Source organism: Elgaria multicarinata, chromosome 10, assembly GCF_023053635.1.
Source record: "Elgaria multicarinata webbii isolate HBS135686 ecotype San Diego chromosome 10, rElgMul1.1.pri, whole genome shotgun sequence".
Lineage (NCBI taxonomy): Eukaryota > Metazoa > Chordata > Lepidosauria > Squamata > Anguidae > Elgaria > Elgaria multicarinata.
This window is the reverse complement of record NC_086180.1, coordinates 12,395,112-12,410,230: the sequence shown is the minus strand read 5'-3', so window position 1 is coordinate 12,410,230 and position 15,119 is coordinate 12,395,112. Positions and strand designations below refer to the sequence as shown.

Genomic DNA, 15,119 nt, shown 5'->3' with positions numbered 1-15,119 from the left:
GAACTCTGGGACTGGTGACCCTTGGGAAAGCAGGTCACAGAGAAACACAAATCTCTGCCACAGAACACCATTCTAGAGAAGGAGCTGGGCCAGCAACTCACTGCTTCTGATTGGCTCCGGCAAATCACAAGATCGCAGGCATGATCTACAATTTAGGGTGCAATCCTATGCATGTGTAGACAGAAAAAAGGCCTACAATTCCCAGCATGCCCCAGCCAGCCATGCATAGGATTGAGCCTTTATTTAGTCCAGCTTTTTCCCCTCATGGTAATTGGGCTGGGTCAAGCCCTCCTGGACCTCTGGGCTGCAGAAAAGTGTACCCAGCCCCACACCTCCATTGCTTGGGCCCTGAGACCAGCTTGAGCAATGGTACTTTTCATTTAGAGTAACTTGCCCTCTTTTCTGGCCAGGTTCCTGTGCAGCGCTCCTAGGTTATCAGGTTGGAATCCTTGCCCCTACATCCTAAAAAGATTCTGATCAAAACTCTGTGTTGAGGAGGGGTCTTCAAGCATAGCCTCCTGCTGTAACTCCTGTTCCTTTTTCATGCAGCAGTCCCACACGTCCGGAGAGCCCCAGGTTGAGGAAGGTTGCCTCTGAGGCATAGATAGGAAGGAGGCGGGAAAAGATGATGCTGAGGAGAAAGTAGCCATGGTGGCTGGGGATGATGGGAGTTGCAACCCCACACATCCAGAGAGCCCCAGGTTGAGGGAAGCTGCCTCTGAGGCATAGATAGGAAGGAGGCAGGAAAAGATGATGCTGAGGAGGTGGCGGTGGCCGTGGTTGCTGGGGATGATGGGAGTTGCAGTCCCACACATCTGGAGAGCCCCAGGTTGAGGAAGGCTGCCTCTGAGGCATAGATAGGAAGGAGGTAGGAAAAGATGATGCTGTGGAGAAAGTAGCCATGGTGGCTGGGGATGATGGGAGTTGCAACCCCACACACCCAGAGAGCCCCAGGTTGAGGAAGGCTGCCTCTGAGGCACAGATAGGAAGGAAGCGGGAAAAGATGATGCTGAGGAGGTGGCGGTGGCCGTGGTGTCTGGGGATGATGGGAGTTTCAGTCACACACATCCGGAGAGCCCCAGGTTGAGGAAGGCTGCCTCTTGAGGCGCAGACAGGAAGGAGGCGGGAAAAGGCGACGCCGAGGAGAAGGCGGCGGCGGCGGCTGTTGGCCGCGCCAGTCCCCGCCCCGCGGTGTTCGCGCGCTCTCTCGCCGCTTGCCTGCCTGCCTCCTCGCTCGCTCGCTCGCTCGCCCTGCCTCCTCCTCCTTCCCTCCTCCTCCTCCGCCGGGGCCGCCTTCCTGCCATTGGGAGCCGAGCTGAGGCAGCCGCAGTTGGTCCCGCTCCGCCGCCATGAGCTTCTTGTTGTAAGTGTTCGGGGCCGGCGGGTGGGCGAGGGGAGAGAGGCGGGCGGGCCTCGTGCCTTTCCGCCCGTCTTCCTCCTCAGCGGCTCTTTCTCCGGGGTCCGACGCCAGGGTCCGCCCGCGGGTGGCTGACACCCAAGCCGGCCCTCCCGCCCGGGCCCTTGCGAGAACAGGAAGCCCTTTGCGCTTCTCTCTGCGTCTCTTTCCTCCGCCTCAGAAGCCCCAGGTCGCTGCCTGCCGCCTTTACGCAGCGCTCCGAAACAGGCTGGCTTGGAAGGCGCCCATCCATGGCATTTACTTCTGAGTAAAAAGCTCGCCAGGTCTTCCCTCGCATCCTTTGTGTGCGACTCTTCCCCCCACCTCAGCCCACCGCACCGCTTTCCCCGACCGTCCTCCTCCTCCTCCTCCTCTTCCCCCCCTTCAGGGCCGCCCGTCCTCCCGTCCATTTTTGCACCTTCTGCTTCCCCTCCTCTGTGTTCCCCTTCCCTGCTCTCCTCCTCCTCCTTCTTACCCTTGACCTCTTCCCCCGTCTCCCACCTTTCCCTTTCTTGCACATACCTTCCCTACTAGGCGGAAACTGGGAAGGCGTTGTTAATTTATTTATTTATTTATTTATTATTGTTTTTGTTGTTCCTTATCGTTGCTGGTTTACACTAAAGACACCCCCTCCCTTTCCCCGTGTTGAAAAGGAAGGGTTTTTTAAAGGGCGTTACATATTGCTGGTTCCCCTTGATAAACATGGAAGTGGTTGTTGGGGTGAGGGCTCCGGGCCCCTTCGTTGCCCCCATGGTGGAAATGGGGTGAGTGGGGTTGGAATTCAGCCAGTGTTCCTCTTCCGCTGAAAGGAGAAGTGGTTTCGTTGTGGATCTGTATAGACAGATGCAGTTGGTTAGATGCCTCTAAACTGCCTGCTATCCTAAAAGTTTGTGTTGTTTTGTTCCTGGGCAAAACAAGCCTCTGAGTTAAAATAGGGGCGGCAGGTGCTACTTCTGGGTGCTGTTGTCTGTAGGACCACTATCGAAATGGGGTGTGTGGGGAGGTTTACATTGTATTGTATGAACTCTCTGAAGTGAGTTGAATAGGAGGAAGTTGAATGGTGGTGGTGGGGTGTTATAGGGTTGTGGTCTTGTTAGATATCCAGGATGTCTGCCTATGCTTCCCTCCCCCACGGTCTCCACTTAGACGACAGCTTGGAGACTCCCTAGTGGCTTCTTTTTTGTAGCCATAAAATGAAATTGCATCCCTTGGCTTGCTCTCCCTCCCACCCTTCTCAAGGGAATACAGGAGTCCTGTAATCAATCACCCCTTCTTTCCCAACAGGCTCTTCCATGAGACCAATCTCTCTCAAGTGGCGCTAGTGATTTTAAGTAATGTATGGGGTGTCCGACTTTGAGCCAGAGGGGGCTTGTGTGTGTGTGTTGTTGTTGTTATTGCTGAGGCTGACAGTTAACACAGGTGGTGTGGTTATATAGGGGGCTAGACATCTTGGACAATAGCCCTGAGAAATCCCCTTCCTCCTTTTGTATTCTAGACATTGATCCTGACCATGTTGTTGCACTGTACTTGTTTTTCATAACATATTTTTTAAAAATCTGCAAACTTCTGGTTTGGATTATTTTTATATATATATATATATATATATATATATATATATTTAAAACTCTATGTATCTAAATTTGGAAGTCAGCTGCCATAGTTCCTGTAAGTGCCTCCAGGGCATATAGAAGACACACATTGTTTTATAGTAGAAAATCAGCTTGCATTTTGGTCCTGCAGATTGCAAATTGGGTGTGGGGAGATCATTTTGTGTAGGATTTCTCGCTGCGAGGGGGAAAAGTCTAAAAAGGCTTGAGAGAATGGGAGTCGTACAACTGGGGAATATTCTCCTCCTTCCCTAATATTACATTTTGAGAAGTAATAGAGGTTTTGGGGGGAGTTTGGCATGTTAAGGCTATAGTCTTATACGTAGCAGTAAGCCATATTGAACTACGGGTTTAACTTCTGAGTAAAGATCATAAGATTAGCCTATATTAAAACCACAAAGATAAGTATTCTGAGAAGTGTAGCCCACATTTGCTAGACTTTTGAGTACTTTCAGAATACCGTGCAGTAAAAAGCTAAAAAAGAAAGAAGTAAAATTAGCACCTCTTCTGAAATGCTAAAATTTAATTGCTTGACTTGTTTGACACTGTTATAGAAAGCAGATATGGAAGAGGACAGACACTGATAAAGGTACTTACAACATGGAAACAGCTGTATTCTCTAAACTGGGAGAAACAGTCATTAGCTAACTGATAGACATAGAATGTGTATGGCCTGTGGTTCTGTTATTTGATTTCCTAGTTCAAAAGCACAACTAAGTAATCGTCAATCCCTCGCAGTTGAAGTTAAGGCAATTTAATTATGATAATCAACACAAACCAGTTAAATTGGGGAATTAAACAGTAAAAGGACTTATCACTTTGTTGTAGAAGACTTGCTTCGATCCTGATCCTGTAAAACATACTTCTGAATAATGCTATGTATTTTATCGTTTATTGTTGTTCCCTGCCTCGATCAGAATGGAGAGGCGGGTAAGAAATAAATTTATTATTATTATTGACTAATATTAGAATAACCTGATGCTTTTCATCTGCTTTGGCCACAATACCTGTCAAAATCCTATGCCTCACAAAGTTCCTCTCCTATTCTTACTAAAATAAATAAATAAATAAATATCCAGCACAGGTTTGTGTCCAACTCCTCAGGTCTAGAGGGCTTCTAGGATGTCATGAAAAGGAGCTGGAGGAAATCATTTTTTTTTCTGCCAGAGCCACAAAACTGCCTTTGTGGCAAGGGTATGGGCATTTCCCAGTGGTTATGCTTCATAGGGTCCCAGAAAAAATACTAAACCATAAACAGCTTCCATCTTTGCCGGTACCCTTCCAGACAAACCCTTTACCTCTTTTAATGCACTTGCAATAGTTCTAGAAATCATACTGGACTATGCCCCGGAAATATGCGAGTAGATGGATGGCTTAAAAAGTATGTTTACTTCAAAGAGTATTTTCTTCTGTTGTGGATTTATGATACTTTCTACCTAATTAAGGTTCACAAGGACTTTTGACTATAAACTCTTGTTTTATACTTATTTTGCTTGCCAGAGCCAATCCTAGCCCTAGTCATCTGAATGGACAATTGCATTTTTGAGGAAACTGTTCATGACGTTTGAGACGACTAGAAAAACTTACTGTTTACCTGGAAGTTGGGTTATCTATCCATTTTTCTCAGCAAGCAAAAGAATATGAAGAGGGCAAGATACCCACTTTTTGTATTCATGTCTACCTTAGCTAGTAAGTATGGTGGGAAAATTAGACATTCTGAAATGGGTGAAAAAAGTTGATCTCCCCTCCTCTCCAGTTCCTCTTAAGAGCTTTCACAATTCTAAGAGGGCAGGTGCTTGCTTCTGTTGTGCTGTGTTTTGGGGAGCGGCAATGTAAGTGCTCCACACAGATTATGGCCCATAGATAGCCATTGAAAGTACATTCTCCTCTGAATGGCAAAGCATAGTTAAATCATGGAATTCACTACCACAAGATGTAATGGCGACCAATTTAGATGGCTTTAAAAGGTGGGTGGATAAATTCCTGGAGGCGAAGGCTATCAATGGCTACTAGCCCTGATGGTTGTATGCTATCTCCAGTATTCGAGGCAGTAAGCCTGTGTGCACCAGTTGCTGTGAAACGTGGGCGGGAGGGTGCTGTTGCACCATGTCCTGCTTTGTTGGTCCCTGGCCAATGGCTGGTTTAGTGCTGGACTAGATGGACCCTTGGTCTGATCCAGCATGGCACTTCTTCTGTTTTTATGTTCATGGCTAACATATCTGTTGTGGGACACCAGCATTGATGCTATGAGCTGTTGCCATGCTTATGCTATGGCTCATAGGATTAGGCAGACTTTCAAATAAGTCAATTTGGCAGTGTTTCTTTAAGAACAAATTACTGCATAGTTGCAGAAAACACAGCCTGCAATTCCCAGGAAGATGTTAAAGATAGCTCTGGTAGGCGTACCATATGGCAATATACCACTGCTTTTTAGAATTACTTAAATTGCCTGCAAAAGAGAGCCTCATGAAAAAAAAACCCACCCATCCACCTTGCTTAAACTCTTCATTTCACTGTATTGTTGTTTTGTTATCTAATAGGTATATGAGTCTTTCATCTACATAACTCCCCATGCAAAAGCATGGTGGCACGGTATGCACAGAACCAAATTTATTTGCAAAAGTCAAGTTTGAGAAATCTAAAAAAAGTGTAATAGTAACACTAAGATTTTTTTTTGCTTCTGCATTATTTATTTAGGAAGTCTCAAAGTTTCTAAACTGTTTGATCCAGATCTTTTTAAGGAAACTAAAAATGCTGAATATGCTTTAAAAACATCTTTCAAAACCCTATTGCCCTGCTTCCTCTTGCAGGCTTCTTAATCGAATTCTTAGGTCTAAACAATTTTGCATATTCTGAAGGTGGACTCAGGAAATTATTTTTTTGCTTTTGGTTATGTCTTGCGGTTACTGCAAAGACACAATTCTTCCTCCCCTTCCACGGGAACACATTTTTCTAAAGGAAATACAGCACGATTTGGACTTCCAGCAAGCTGCAGAAACCTGCTTGCTGAACAGAGGTCAGTGCATGTTTTACACTCAAACAGCCCAGGTATGTGTGATTCTGCCTAGTAATTGCAAAAGCCACTACACCATGGGAAAAACATGACTGAGTCTGCTCTCAGTTTGCCTTGTATGTTTGTGTGTGTGTGTCTGTGTCACTTATATCCTTCTCAGGCTTCCTTTTGGTGCTGTTTGAGAGTGCTCACATTCACACCTTGCTTTGCAAGCCACTTAACTGGGAATTTTATGTTTAGTATCGAATGTGTGGCTGTCTGCCCAAGCCTTTTGGGTAGTGTGTCCTGTTCTAAATAAAACTCTCTTTTGAATCACTCCTTTCGCACGATATTGATTTGAGCCAATTACAGAACTTACATAGAGTGGGCTAAGTTTTTCCTTTTTAAACAATACTGCAAACCTTCTGATTACCTCACAGTGTGATAATAGCAAGTTATTTGCCTCCTTTTTATCGAGCATTTCCACAGGAGGTTTATTGGGCACTTCTGAATTGATATCCAGTCTGCATTTCAATGTCTTGAAATGGCCTCCATGTGATTGCTCATGTATATCATTGCAACATGTAGCTTTGGGAATTGCATTGTTCTCCTTTGATGCTTCCACAGAATGTGGAAGAAGATGATATGCCATGCTATGTATTACACAGGTGGAAGTTATAATATTTTTAGCTTGTATCTTCACTACTTCGGACAACACAATAGTCAGAAGTGGGTTAATAGTTAACTCCATAGTTGATTATCAATGGGGTACTCCCCACACAACATGATTATAATCAACCATGGTGTGGATTAAGGCCAGTGTCGAGCTGACTATTAGTCAACTGTGTGTTTGATTGACACATCCCTCTCTCCCCCCCCCCCCCCCCCCGTCAGTCCTCTCGCTGGTATCCATCAGCCATTGTGAGTTCTACCAGCTGGACTAGAGCAGCAGCCACCACTTTGGTCACTCTTGCCAGGGGACTCTGTAGTTGCCAAAATTAACCAACTGTGTGCCACGAAATATCAACGGTGCCCGACAGACGGCACAATTACTAACGGTTGTTCAAATAATCAACTCCGCACAGCGTTGGTTATTTGCATTGGTTATTATGGCTGAATAACCAACTGTGTTGTGAAAAAATCCTGACAGACGACACAATAATCCACCATTGACTATTTAACCCACCGTTGGTTATCATGTTGTCTGAACCCAGTCGAAATATTCTAAGGGCAGCAGTTACAGGAGTGTAGAAGCCATGGGATGGAGGCTGTTCTTATTGTTCTCTGTGTCTTTATAGTATTTATCAATCACTTTTCCAAGACTGTACAAAAATAAAGTATAAAAATATTAATATTGAAAACTTAAAATAAGAACCAACTCAAATGGTAACGTGTAGCCCAAGCTGAGCCCATGTGTTTGCTAATTATTCAGAATGAACACCGCTTTATACATATTTTACCTATGCTGAGACAATCTTCAGTAGCCTGCTAATTTGTGTAGTTGAAGGAAACAAAAAACAACAACTTCACTTGATTGTCTAAGAAAACTGTCTCAAATAATACATTCCTGAGAAAGTAGAGCCCTATTTAGCAGTTCTTGTTGTGGTATAAACAGCATGCTTGGTAGTGTGGGTTGAGAGCAAGGAGACGCACACTGACTTCAGTCTCTTTTGTCATTGTTGCCCTCATGTTGAGGGAAAACACCTGCCTTTTCTATCCACGTAGGGTCCCTATCCAATTTAAAACCCTGATTTTTTCATTGTAGAAGTTCGTCATCGACACATGGAGGGCATTGAGAAATGAGATAGCACAGGGGGAGCTAGTGCACTTGTCCTCGTTCTCCCCCTAACATGTTCTTTAATACCTCACAAAAACTCCTGATAGGGACTTAAGAGGTGCCCACAAGATACATAAGTCGTTCTCCTAATACAGGGTCGTCGTTCCCATTCTCCCACTATATCAGAATATAATTTTCAGACAAAAAACCCTCCTTACTGATTCTGTCATTAAGAACCAGGGTGGATAATAATCAATGATTTTTTAAAAAAAAATAAAAAAAAATAAAATCAGATTTTTAAAATTTAAATCAGATTTTTTTGATTTAAATTGGATTTTTAAAAATAAAATGCTTTTTGAGGAAAAATCTATCTAAAGATAGTTTTCTATTTAAGATACATTATAGTCCAAAGGTTATAAGGATTCGTTTTTAATTATGTAGCATGAGGCTGTTTAAATTTTTTGGTAAATGAATTCCATTAATCCATTCACAGTGTCATGCTCTTCCAGAGGTTTCTGTAAGATTATTTTTCTCCTTCCAATAAAATACAGCAGAATATGAATGATTAATCTATTAAACTGGAGATAGTTCACCTCGCAATAATTTCATAATTATCTATCTATGATGTGTTTCTAATGGCATAACCAAATCAGTATTTTTTGATATAACTGTAAAACTAATTTTAAAAGTTGCTATTCTAAAAATGAAACCTTCATCTGGTTGTAAATATTAAGATTATACCAGCAAGAATGAGTCTTTGGTAACTCTGAGTTGTGTAAAATATAACAAGGAAGAGTGTACTTTTTTTGGGGGGGGGGGAGAGTCACATGATTAAATCGAGTCTTTCTGAGTAGTGATTTAAATCAAATCCACCCTGTTGAGAATAAATACTGGTAATTTCAAATTTTAGTGAATCGTTAATGCTGAGTAATCAGAGGCCAAGTTTACCATTTGGGGATTTGTTTACATTTCTCCTTTGAGAAATACTTCTCCCTAGAGAGTTGTTTCCAGTTATATTAATCAGTATGAGAAGCTTGCTGTATCTTCTCACCTACCTAGTTTGCAGAGTTCTCTGCCTTTCCAACACACAGTTCCTATCAAACCATTGCATTTGCTCAACTCTGGAGTGCGGTGCATCTAGTTATTTACTTCCCTTCTCCATGTCCTTTCAGTGAAAGGCTGTTGAGGAGTCAGGCAGAATTCCTATAGGCAGAAAAATCCTTACAAACTCAGAAGTTGGCTTATTTTTTTACAGACGTTGGCTTTTAATCTGTGACGACCGGTTATAGAGCAATCCTTACAAATTTTGGGGGTAGATGGTAACATTCAGGTTTTAAGAGTTGTATACTATCTATTTTTTGGTGAAAGTTCTTTTGTCCAAAAATTATGTCAGAGATTCCTTCCAAGCTGATGGGAGAAGTGAAGGGCACTTGGATTTCTTTCAGGCTTTTGCTTTAATGTGTTTGAATCTGTATATATGTTTTAATAACTTCTGAAATCCATGAACTGACTTGAGAATCTCACAGCTCATCCCATTCAGCAGGGTCTCCTGACTTTCTAGGTAGCATTTTAATGGGGCAGGAGGGGTCAGGGAAGTTCAGTTCCGCCAGCCTAGCTGCATGTTGTTAAATCTGGATCCAAGCCTTTTATTCTTGTGCTGTAGCTTTAAGGATTGGTCTATGATAATTAGAGGTCACTGTTCACAAGTATAGTCTTACTTGAAGTTTATTTTGACATCTGTTCTTCTCTTCTAACATTCTGCTTTTGTGTTTAGCTTTAGAAGTTTAAGTATTTGCCCCAGGCTAGCAGACTCACTTTCTGTGTGTTCCTCTTTTTGAAAGCTGTCAGAAACCATTGAGAAAAATAAAGCGTTAAATAATAAAAAAAATCTCCCTGTGCCCCATGTGCTTTAACATCAGTATAATTAATATTGTTCATTTGTTCTCTACATGCCTCTTCTGATTTCCTTTTTTGTTTAAACAGTTCCTGAATTGATGGTGCTATATAAATAAATAATAATAAAATAAATAAATAATAATAATTATATACAGGGCTTGAGCAAATATAATGTTATCTCCCCCTTACCTGCAACTATGTGATTGGGAGTCCTGCTTGGGTATGCATGCTCCCTTCTCCTTCCTTCTTCAGGAGCGAATCCCCAAGAACTATGTTTAACATTAACCAGCGTTCCCATTTATCTCTGGTGTGAACCCAGTATTAAACAGTGGCTTCAGATTCTGGTTAAACTGGGTTTCTGGTTAGTCCTAACAGCAGTTAACATTGTTGCTGAAGAACTGAGTTTGAGGATAATTTAATTGGTAGTAGTGCATTAGATGGCCAGTTGAGGACCTTGACACCATATATTTGTAAACCTTTCTCCTGCTACAGTTTGAGTGATGAAATTGATTCCTACAGCATGTGGTGACGGCCACTGGATTGGGTGTTTCAAAAGAAGATTCTGTCAATGGCTACTACCGATGATAGTCAAGGAAGAACCTCCAAATTCAAAGGCTATGTACCTTCTCAAATTGTGGGGAGGTAATGAGTGGGGTACCGCAGGGCTCAGTCCTGGGCCCAGTGCTCTTCAACATTTTTATTAATGATTTGGACGAGGAGGTGCAGGGAACGCTTATCAGATTTGCAGACGACACAAAATTGGGTGGGATAGCTAATACCCAGGAAGATAGAAGCAAACTAAAGTGATCTTGATAGGCTACAGTGCTGGGCTGGAAACAACAGAATGAAATTTAATAGGGATAAATGCCAAGTACTAAACCAAGGAAAAAGAAACCAAATGCACAGTTACAAGATGGGGGATACTTGCCTCAGCAATACTACAAGTGAGAAGGATCTTGGGATTGCTGTAGATCACAAGCTGAATATGAGCCAACAATGTGATGTGGCTGCAAAAAAAAAAAAAAAAAAAAAGCAAATGCTATTTTGTGCTGCATTAATAAAAGTATAGTTCCCAAATTGTGCGAGGGACTGGTTCCCCTCTATTTGGCACTTGTTCGGTCTCGTCTTGAGTATTGTGTCCAGTTCTAGGCACCATACTTCAAGAAGGATGCAGACAAGCTAGAGGGGATTCAGAGGAGGGCAATGGGGATGATCAGGGGCCTTGAAACAAAGCCCTATGAGGAGATACTGAAAGAACTGGGCATGCTTAGCCTTGAGAAGAGAAGACTGAGGGGAGACATGATAGCACGCTTCAAATACTTGAAAGGTTGTTGCACAGAGGAAGGCCAGGATCTCTTCTCGATTATCCCAGAGTGCAGGACACAGAATAATGGGCTCAAGTTACAGGAAGCCAGATGGGGCATCAGGAAAAACTTCCTGACTGTTAGAGCAGTACGACAATGGAACCAATGACCTAGGGAGGTCGTGGATTCTCCCACACTAGAGGCATTCAGGAGGCAGCTGGGTAACCCTCTGTCAGGGACGCTTTAAGGTGGATTCCTGCATTAAGCAGGGGGTTGGACTCGATGGGCTTATAGGACCCTTCCAACTCTACTATTCTGTGATTCTATGATTACTGAACACCAGAGACAAACAGCAGGAGGAAGTGTTCTCAGAAGCTTGTAAACCGACCATCTGCTAGAGTCAGAATGCTGGGCTTGATCTTTGTTCTGATCTAGTCATATATTTTCTTATGATGAAACTTTCATGTGTTGAGAAAAAACAGCTGCTTAGTTGAAGTTATGGATAGGTGGATGATAGAAAACCAGAAGTTTGACAGGGATTTCTTAACATAGGCCATCTCTACCTTTAAACAGTACCAAGCAGGGAGTACTGAATTCCTTTGAATGCTACAGTAACTAACTCACAATCTGATATTGCTTGAAGAGTGATTTCCTAGTAAAGAGGTTTTCAAGAAAATTATGTAATTGAATTTTATTTTTTTATTTTTTATTGCGAATATCAACAAACAAAACAGAAAATACATTGTGAAAAACGGGGGGGGGGGAACCCCATACATTATGTATATAAAATTATCATTTCCATTGTATGTACCGTTCCCCCCCCAAAAAAGGGGGGGGAGTTATACAAAGGTTTCAAGAAAAGCAGACCAGATATCCATATATTTATCCACTTGCAAGTTGCGAATTTTCAGTACTTTATTTCAGTACAAAGTTCATCTTTATTATAACCTCCTCCTAAAAGGGGGCAACTACTGGGCATTGCCAAAACGTATGAGTTAAAGAAGCATTACATGCATTACATTTCCAACAATTATGCAAGCTAGACAAACCCTTATTGAAAAGGCGTTGTGGAGTCCAATAGACCCGAAATTATTATTTTTTTGCTGAATAAGACGTAACCTGAGATCCATAGAAGCTTCAGATACAGATGGTAAAGCAACCGTCCATTGGTTAGGCAAGATAGGGCACTCCAATCCTCTATTCCAACCTAGTCTTGAACTAATTGAATTATAAAGTTAAAAGTAATCTGTAACTTTTGATTCTTGTTTTATCACTTGCTACTAACTGACTCTAAACTTAAAATAGTAAAAAAACAAAACACACACACTTTAGGAAGGCTTGCGTAAATCTAGCTTCTACGGTTTTGTCCTATCTCTTATTCTTTTTTGCATCAATTTGCTATGCATCAGGATTCAGGTTACTTGTCCCACCATTAAAGTCTAAAGGTCAAGGACTGTTGTCAGGGTTCAGGGCCTTCCCTCACTTAAAACAACAAAAATTACCTTTTCAGTGGCTCCTGTGCAAAATGGCTATCTATTTCTGTAGAACGGGCCTTTAGCTTGCTCCTTTAAATTCTTTTGTTGTGCATCTTTCTTAACTTGACACTGTATAGAGCAGCCTTCCCCAACCCAGATGTGCCTTCCAGATGTGTTAGTGTATGACTCCCATCATCCCCAGCCAGCATGGTCATTGTTTGGGTTGTTATCAGATTTCTAGAGATACTGTTCTCTCAGTGAAGTCTGGTATTTAACTTGAATGATAAACTTAACTACAAGTAAAAACATTCATGATTGTCTAAATAGCATGCCCATGATATAACTGTTAAATTTACAACTATGGGAACAATTACATGATCTTAAATAATCAAAGAACTACTCCAGAAGCAACAGCAACATCCCTTTGCAAAAAAAAATTATTAACGTAAGGGGACTGGATTTCATGATCTCATAAATTGCAATCCTGAACACATTTGTTAGGGGAAAAGTGCTACTGAACACAGTGGTATTTACTTCTCAGTAAACAATCATATGTTTGAGCTGTAAGTGAGTTTTTTTTAAAAAAATGTATTGATAATGTAAAGTGTAATGATGAATCCGTTCTATTTCCTTAATTCTCTATAGTGCTTCTGCTTTGAGATAACATCCTGTTTTCTTATATTGAATGCGAATTTAGAAATCTTCATTGGCTATTCCCCCCATTCTTTATCTTTACAGTTATTTATTTCTGTCTTCTTGGCAGTTTTTTCTTGTCTCCTTCCAGCCCTTTTCAATCCCATTTTGGTATTGAAATTTCTTCTGCGCTCCTTCCTTTAAGGTCCTTCAGTGTTTATGCTCTCTGTGATGGTACTCATGTGTGAATGAATTGTGAAATATAACTATTGGGAGTAGCATATTCTGCTGAATAAGGAAGCTGCTTTATGTTTCTTAAGGTACTGAATGTATTGTGAATATACTCCACAGTGTCTTCCTACAATGCTCCAGTTCTTAGCTGCTTGCAACTATATAATAATTATTTTTGGTCTTTTTTTTATGCGCAAACTGCTCTTGCTACAGGATTTCACAGGGAATAGGGCTACATATATCTTGTCCATGTTTGATGGTCTGATATTGATTAACTGTGTTATGGTGTGCTGTAGTAAGAGAGTATGTGCTGTAAATAGACATACAGTAAAATATTGCAGTATTCAGTTTGTGCTTGCCAAAAGAGACCCTTCACAGAAGCTAGGAAGATTTAGAGTTTAACCTTCCTTTGGCTGGTTTGTTTAGCATATTCAAACATTGCTGAATGGTTCCTGGTGGCTGCTGCAATATTTGCATGTTCTGCTGATTTTCTATGTTTAGTCTTTTGGTGCGTGGAGGATAAGGAGAGATCGTGTTGAGAATAAATTAATACCTCTGTGTTGTCAGGGAGGCAGATAGTATTCAGCTAGCTCTTCACTCTGTTGCTTAAAAGAAAAGGTCTCAAGCAATATCAGCAGTAGCAATACTGGGAAGTTAGGTCCTGAATAGGAAGTTAAAAAATAGGCACCGGGTCATAAAATGTGAGTGCATCTAAAAAAGAATTTAAAATAATTAAAGTAGGAAGATTGATGATCTTAAGAATTCTGAAATCTGTTTTTAAGAAGTAGTAGTAAAGAGGACAAGATTGGGGTGAAGAAGGTTGCTGATATTTAAAAATGAATGCTAGGTCAAACTAGTATATTGAAGCAAGATCCTGAATCAAAGGAAGCCTCTTTTAATACCTGGTAACCTAACAATTTGTCAAATCCATGTCTAATAATTTTTAATAAGGTGCAAAAAAGGTCAACCAAAAAAATCCGGAGGAACTTCCTTTGAGGAATGACTCAAGTATATGGGCTTTTTAAATCTTAGATGACTAACTGGAAAGGCTATATTGTCTGAGGCTTTTTAGTTTAGGAAAAAGACATCTAAAGGGGGCCATTTTAGAGGATTATGAAATTATACATGGTATGGAGAAAATGGATAGATGCTCCATAATATTATAATTTGTGGTTACCCAGTGAAACTGATTGGCAATAGAATCATGACAGACAACAGAAAGTACTTTTTCAGGCTGCGCATAATTAATTTATTGAATTTGCTGCTACAAAATGTGATGATGACTATGACCTAGTTTGTACATAATGATAACCCAGAGTACAGGGGTTGTCAATGAATCGTAGGTTGTTGTTGCATATGAACTCTACACTATGGTTTAACTATGGTTTGTTAACTAAAAACGACCCAGAGTTCGCTACCAAACATGAAACCATGGGTTTTGTTCCTGGGTTGTTCATGGTTAACATCCCAGAGTTTAAACCATACTGTAGAGTTTGCACACAATTCAACCCACGATTCAATAACAACCATATTACCAGTTGTCATTATGTGCGAGCCATGCCTTCAAGTTTAAATGGCTTTAAAAAGGGGGTAAGCATATTTACTACATGCACCTTTCATCAGCGGCAGTAAATATGCTGCTGATTACCTGTTGCTAGGGAGCAACACTGGGAGAGGGCTACTGTCCTCCTGTTCTGCTTGTGGGCTTCCCAGGGGCAATTGGTTGGCCATTATGGGAAATAGGATGCTGGACTAGATGGATCTGTGGTCTGATCCAGCAAGGCCCTTCTTCTGTTGTCCTGATCCCA

At 41.5% G+C, this 15,119-nt stretch overlaps 1 protein-coding gene across 1 annotated transcript in view; it reads left to right on the top strand.

The window, feature by feature from the left end:
- The first annotated feature begins 1,287 nt into the window (after nucleotides 1-1,287).
- Nucleotides 1,288-15,119, top strand: part of MOB1B (MOB kinase activator 1B) — a 58,272-nt gene continuing 44,440 nt past the window's right edge. Inside the window, exon 1 of the mRNA XM_063135211.1 lies at nucleotides 1,288-1,363. Within this exon, the coding sequence (XP_062991281.1) occupies nucleotides 1,350-1,363 (14 nt within the window). The 5' untranslated portion in view covers nucleotides 1,288-1,349. The remainder of the gene's footprint in view (nucleotides 1,364-15,119) is intronic.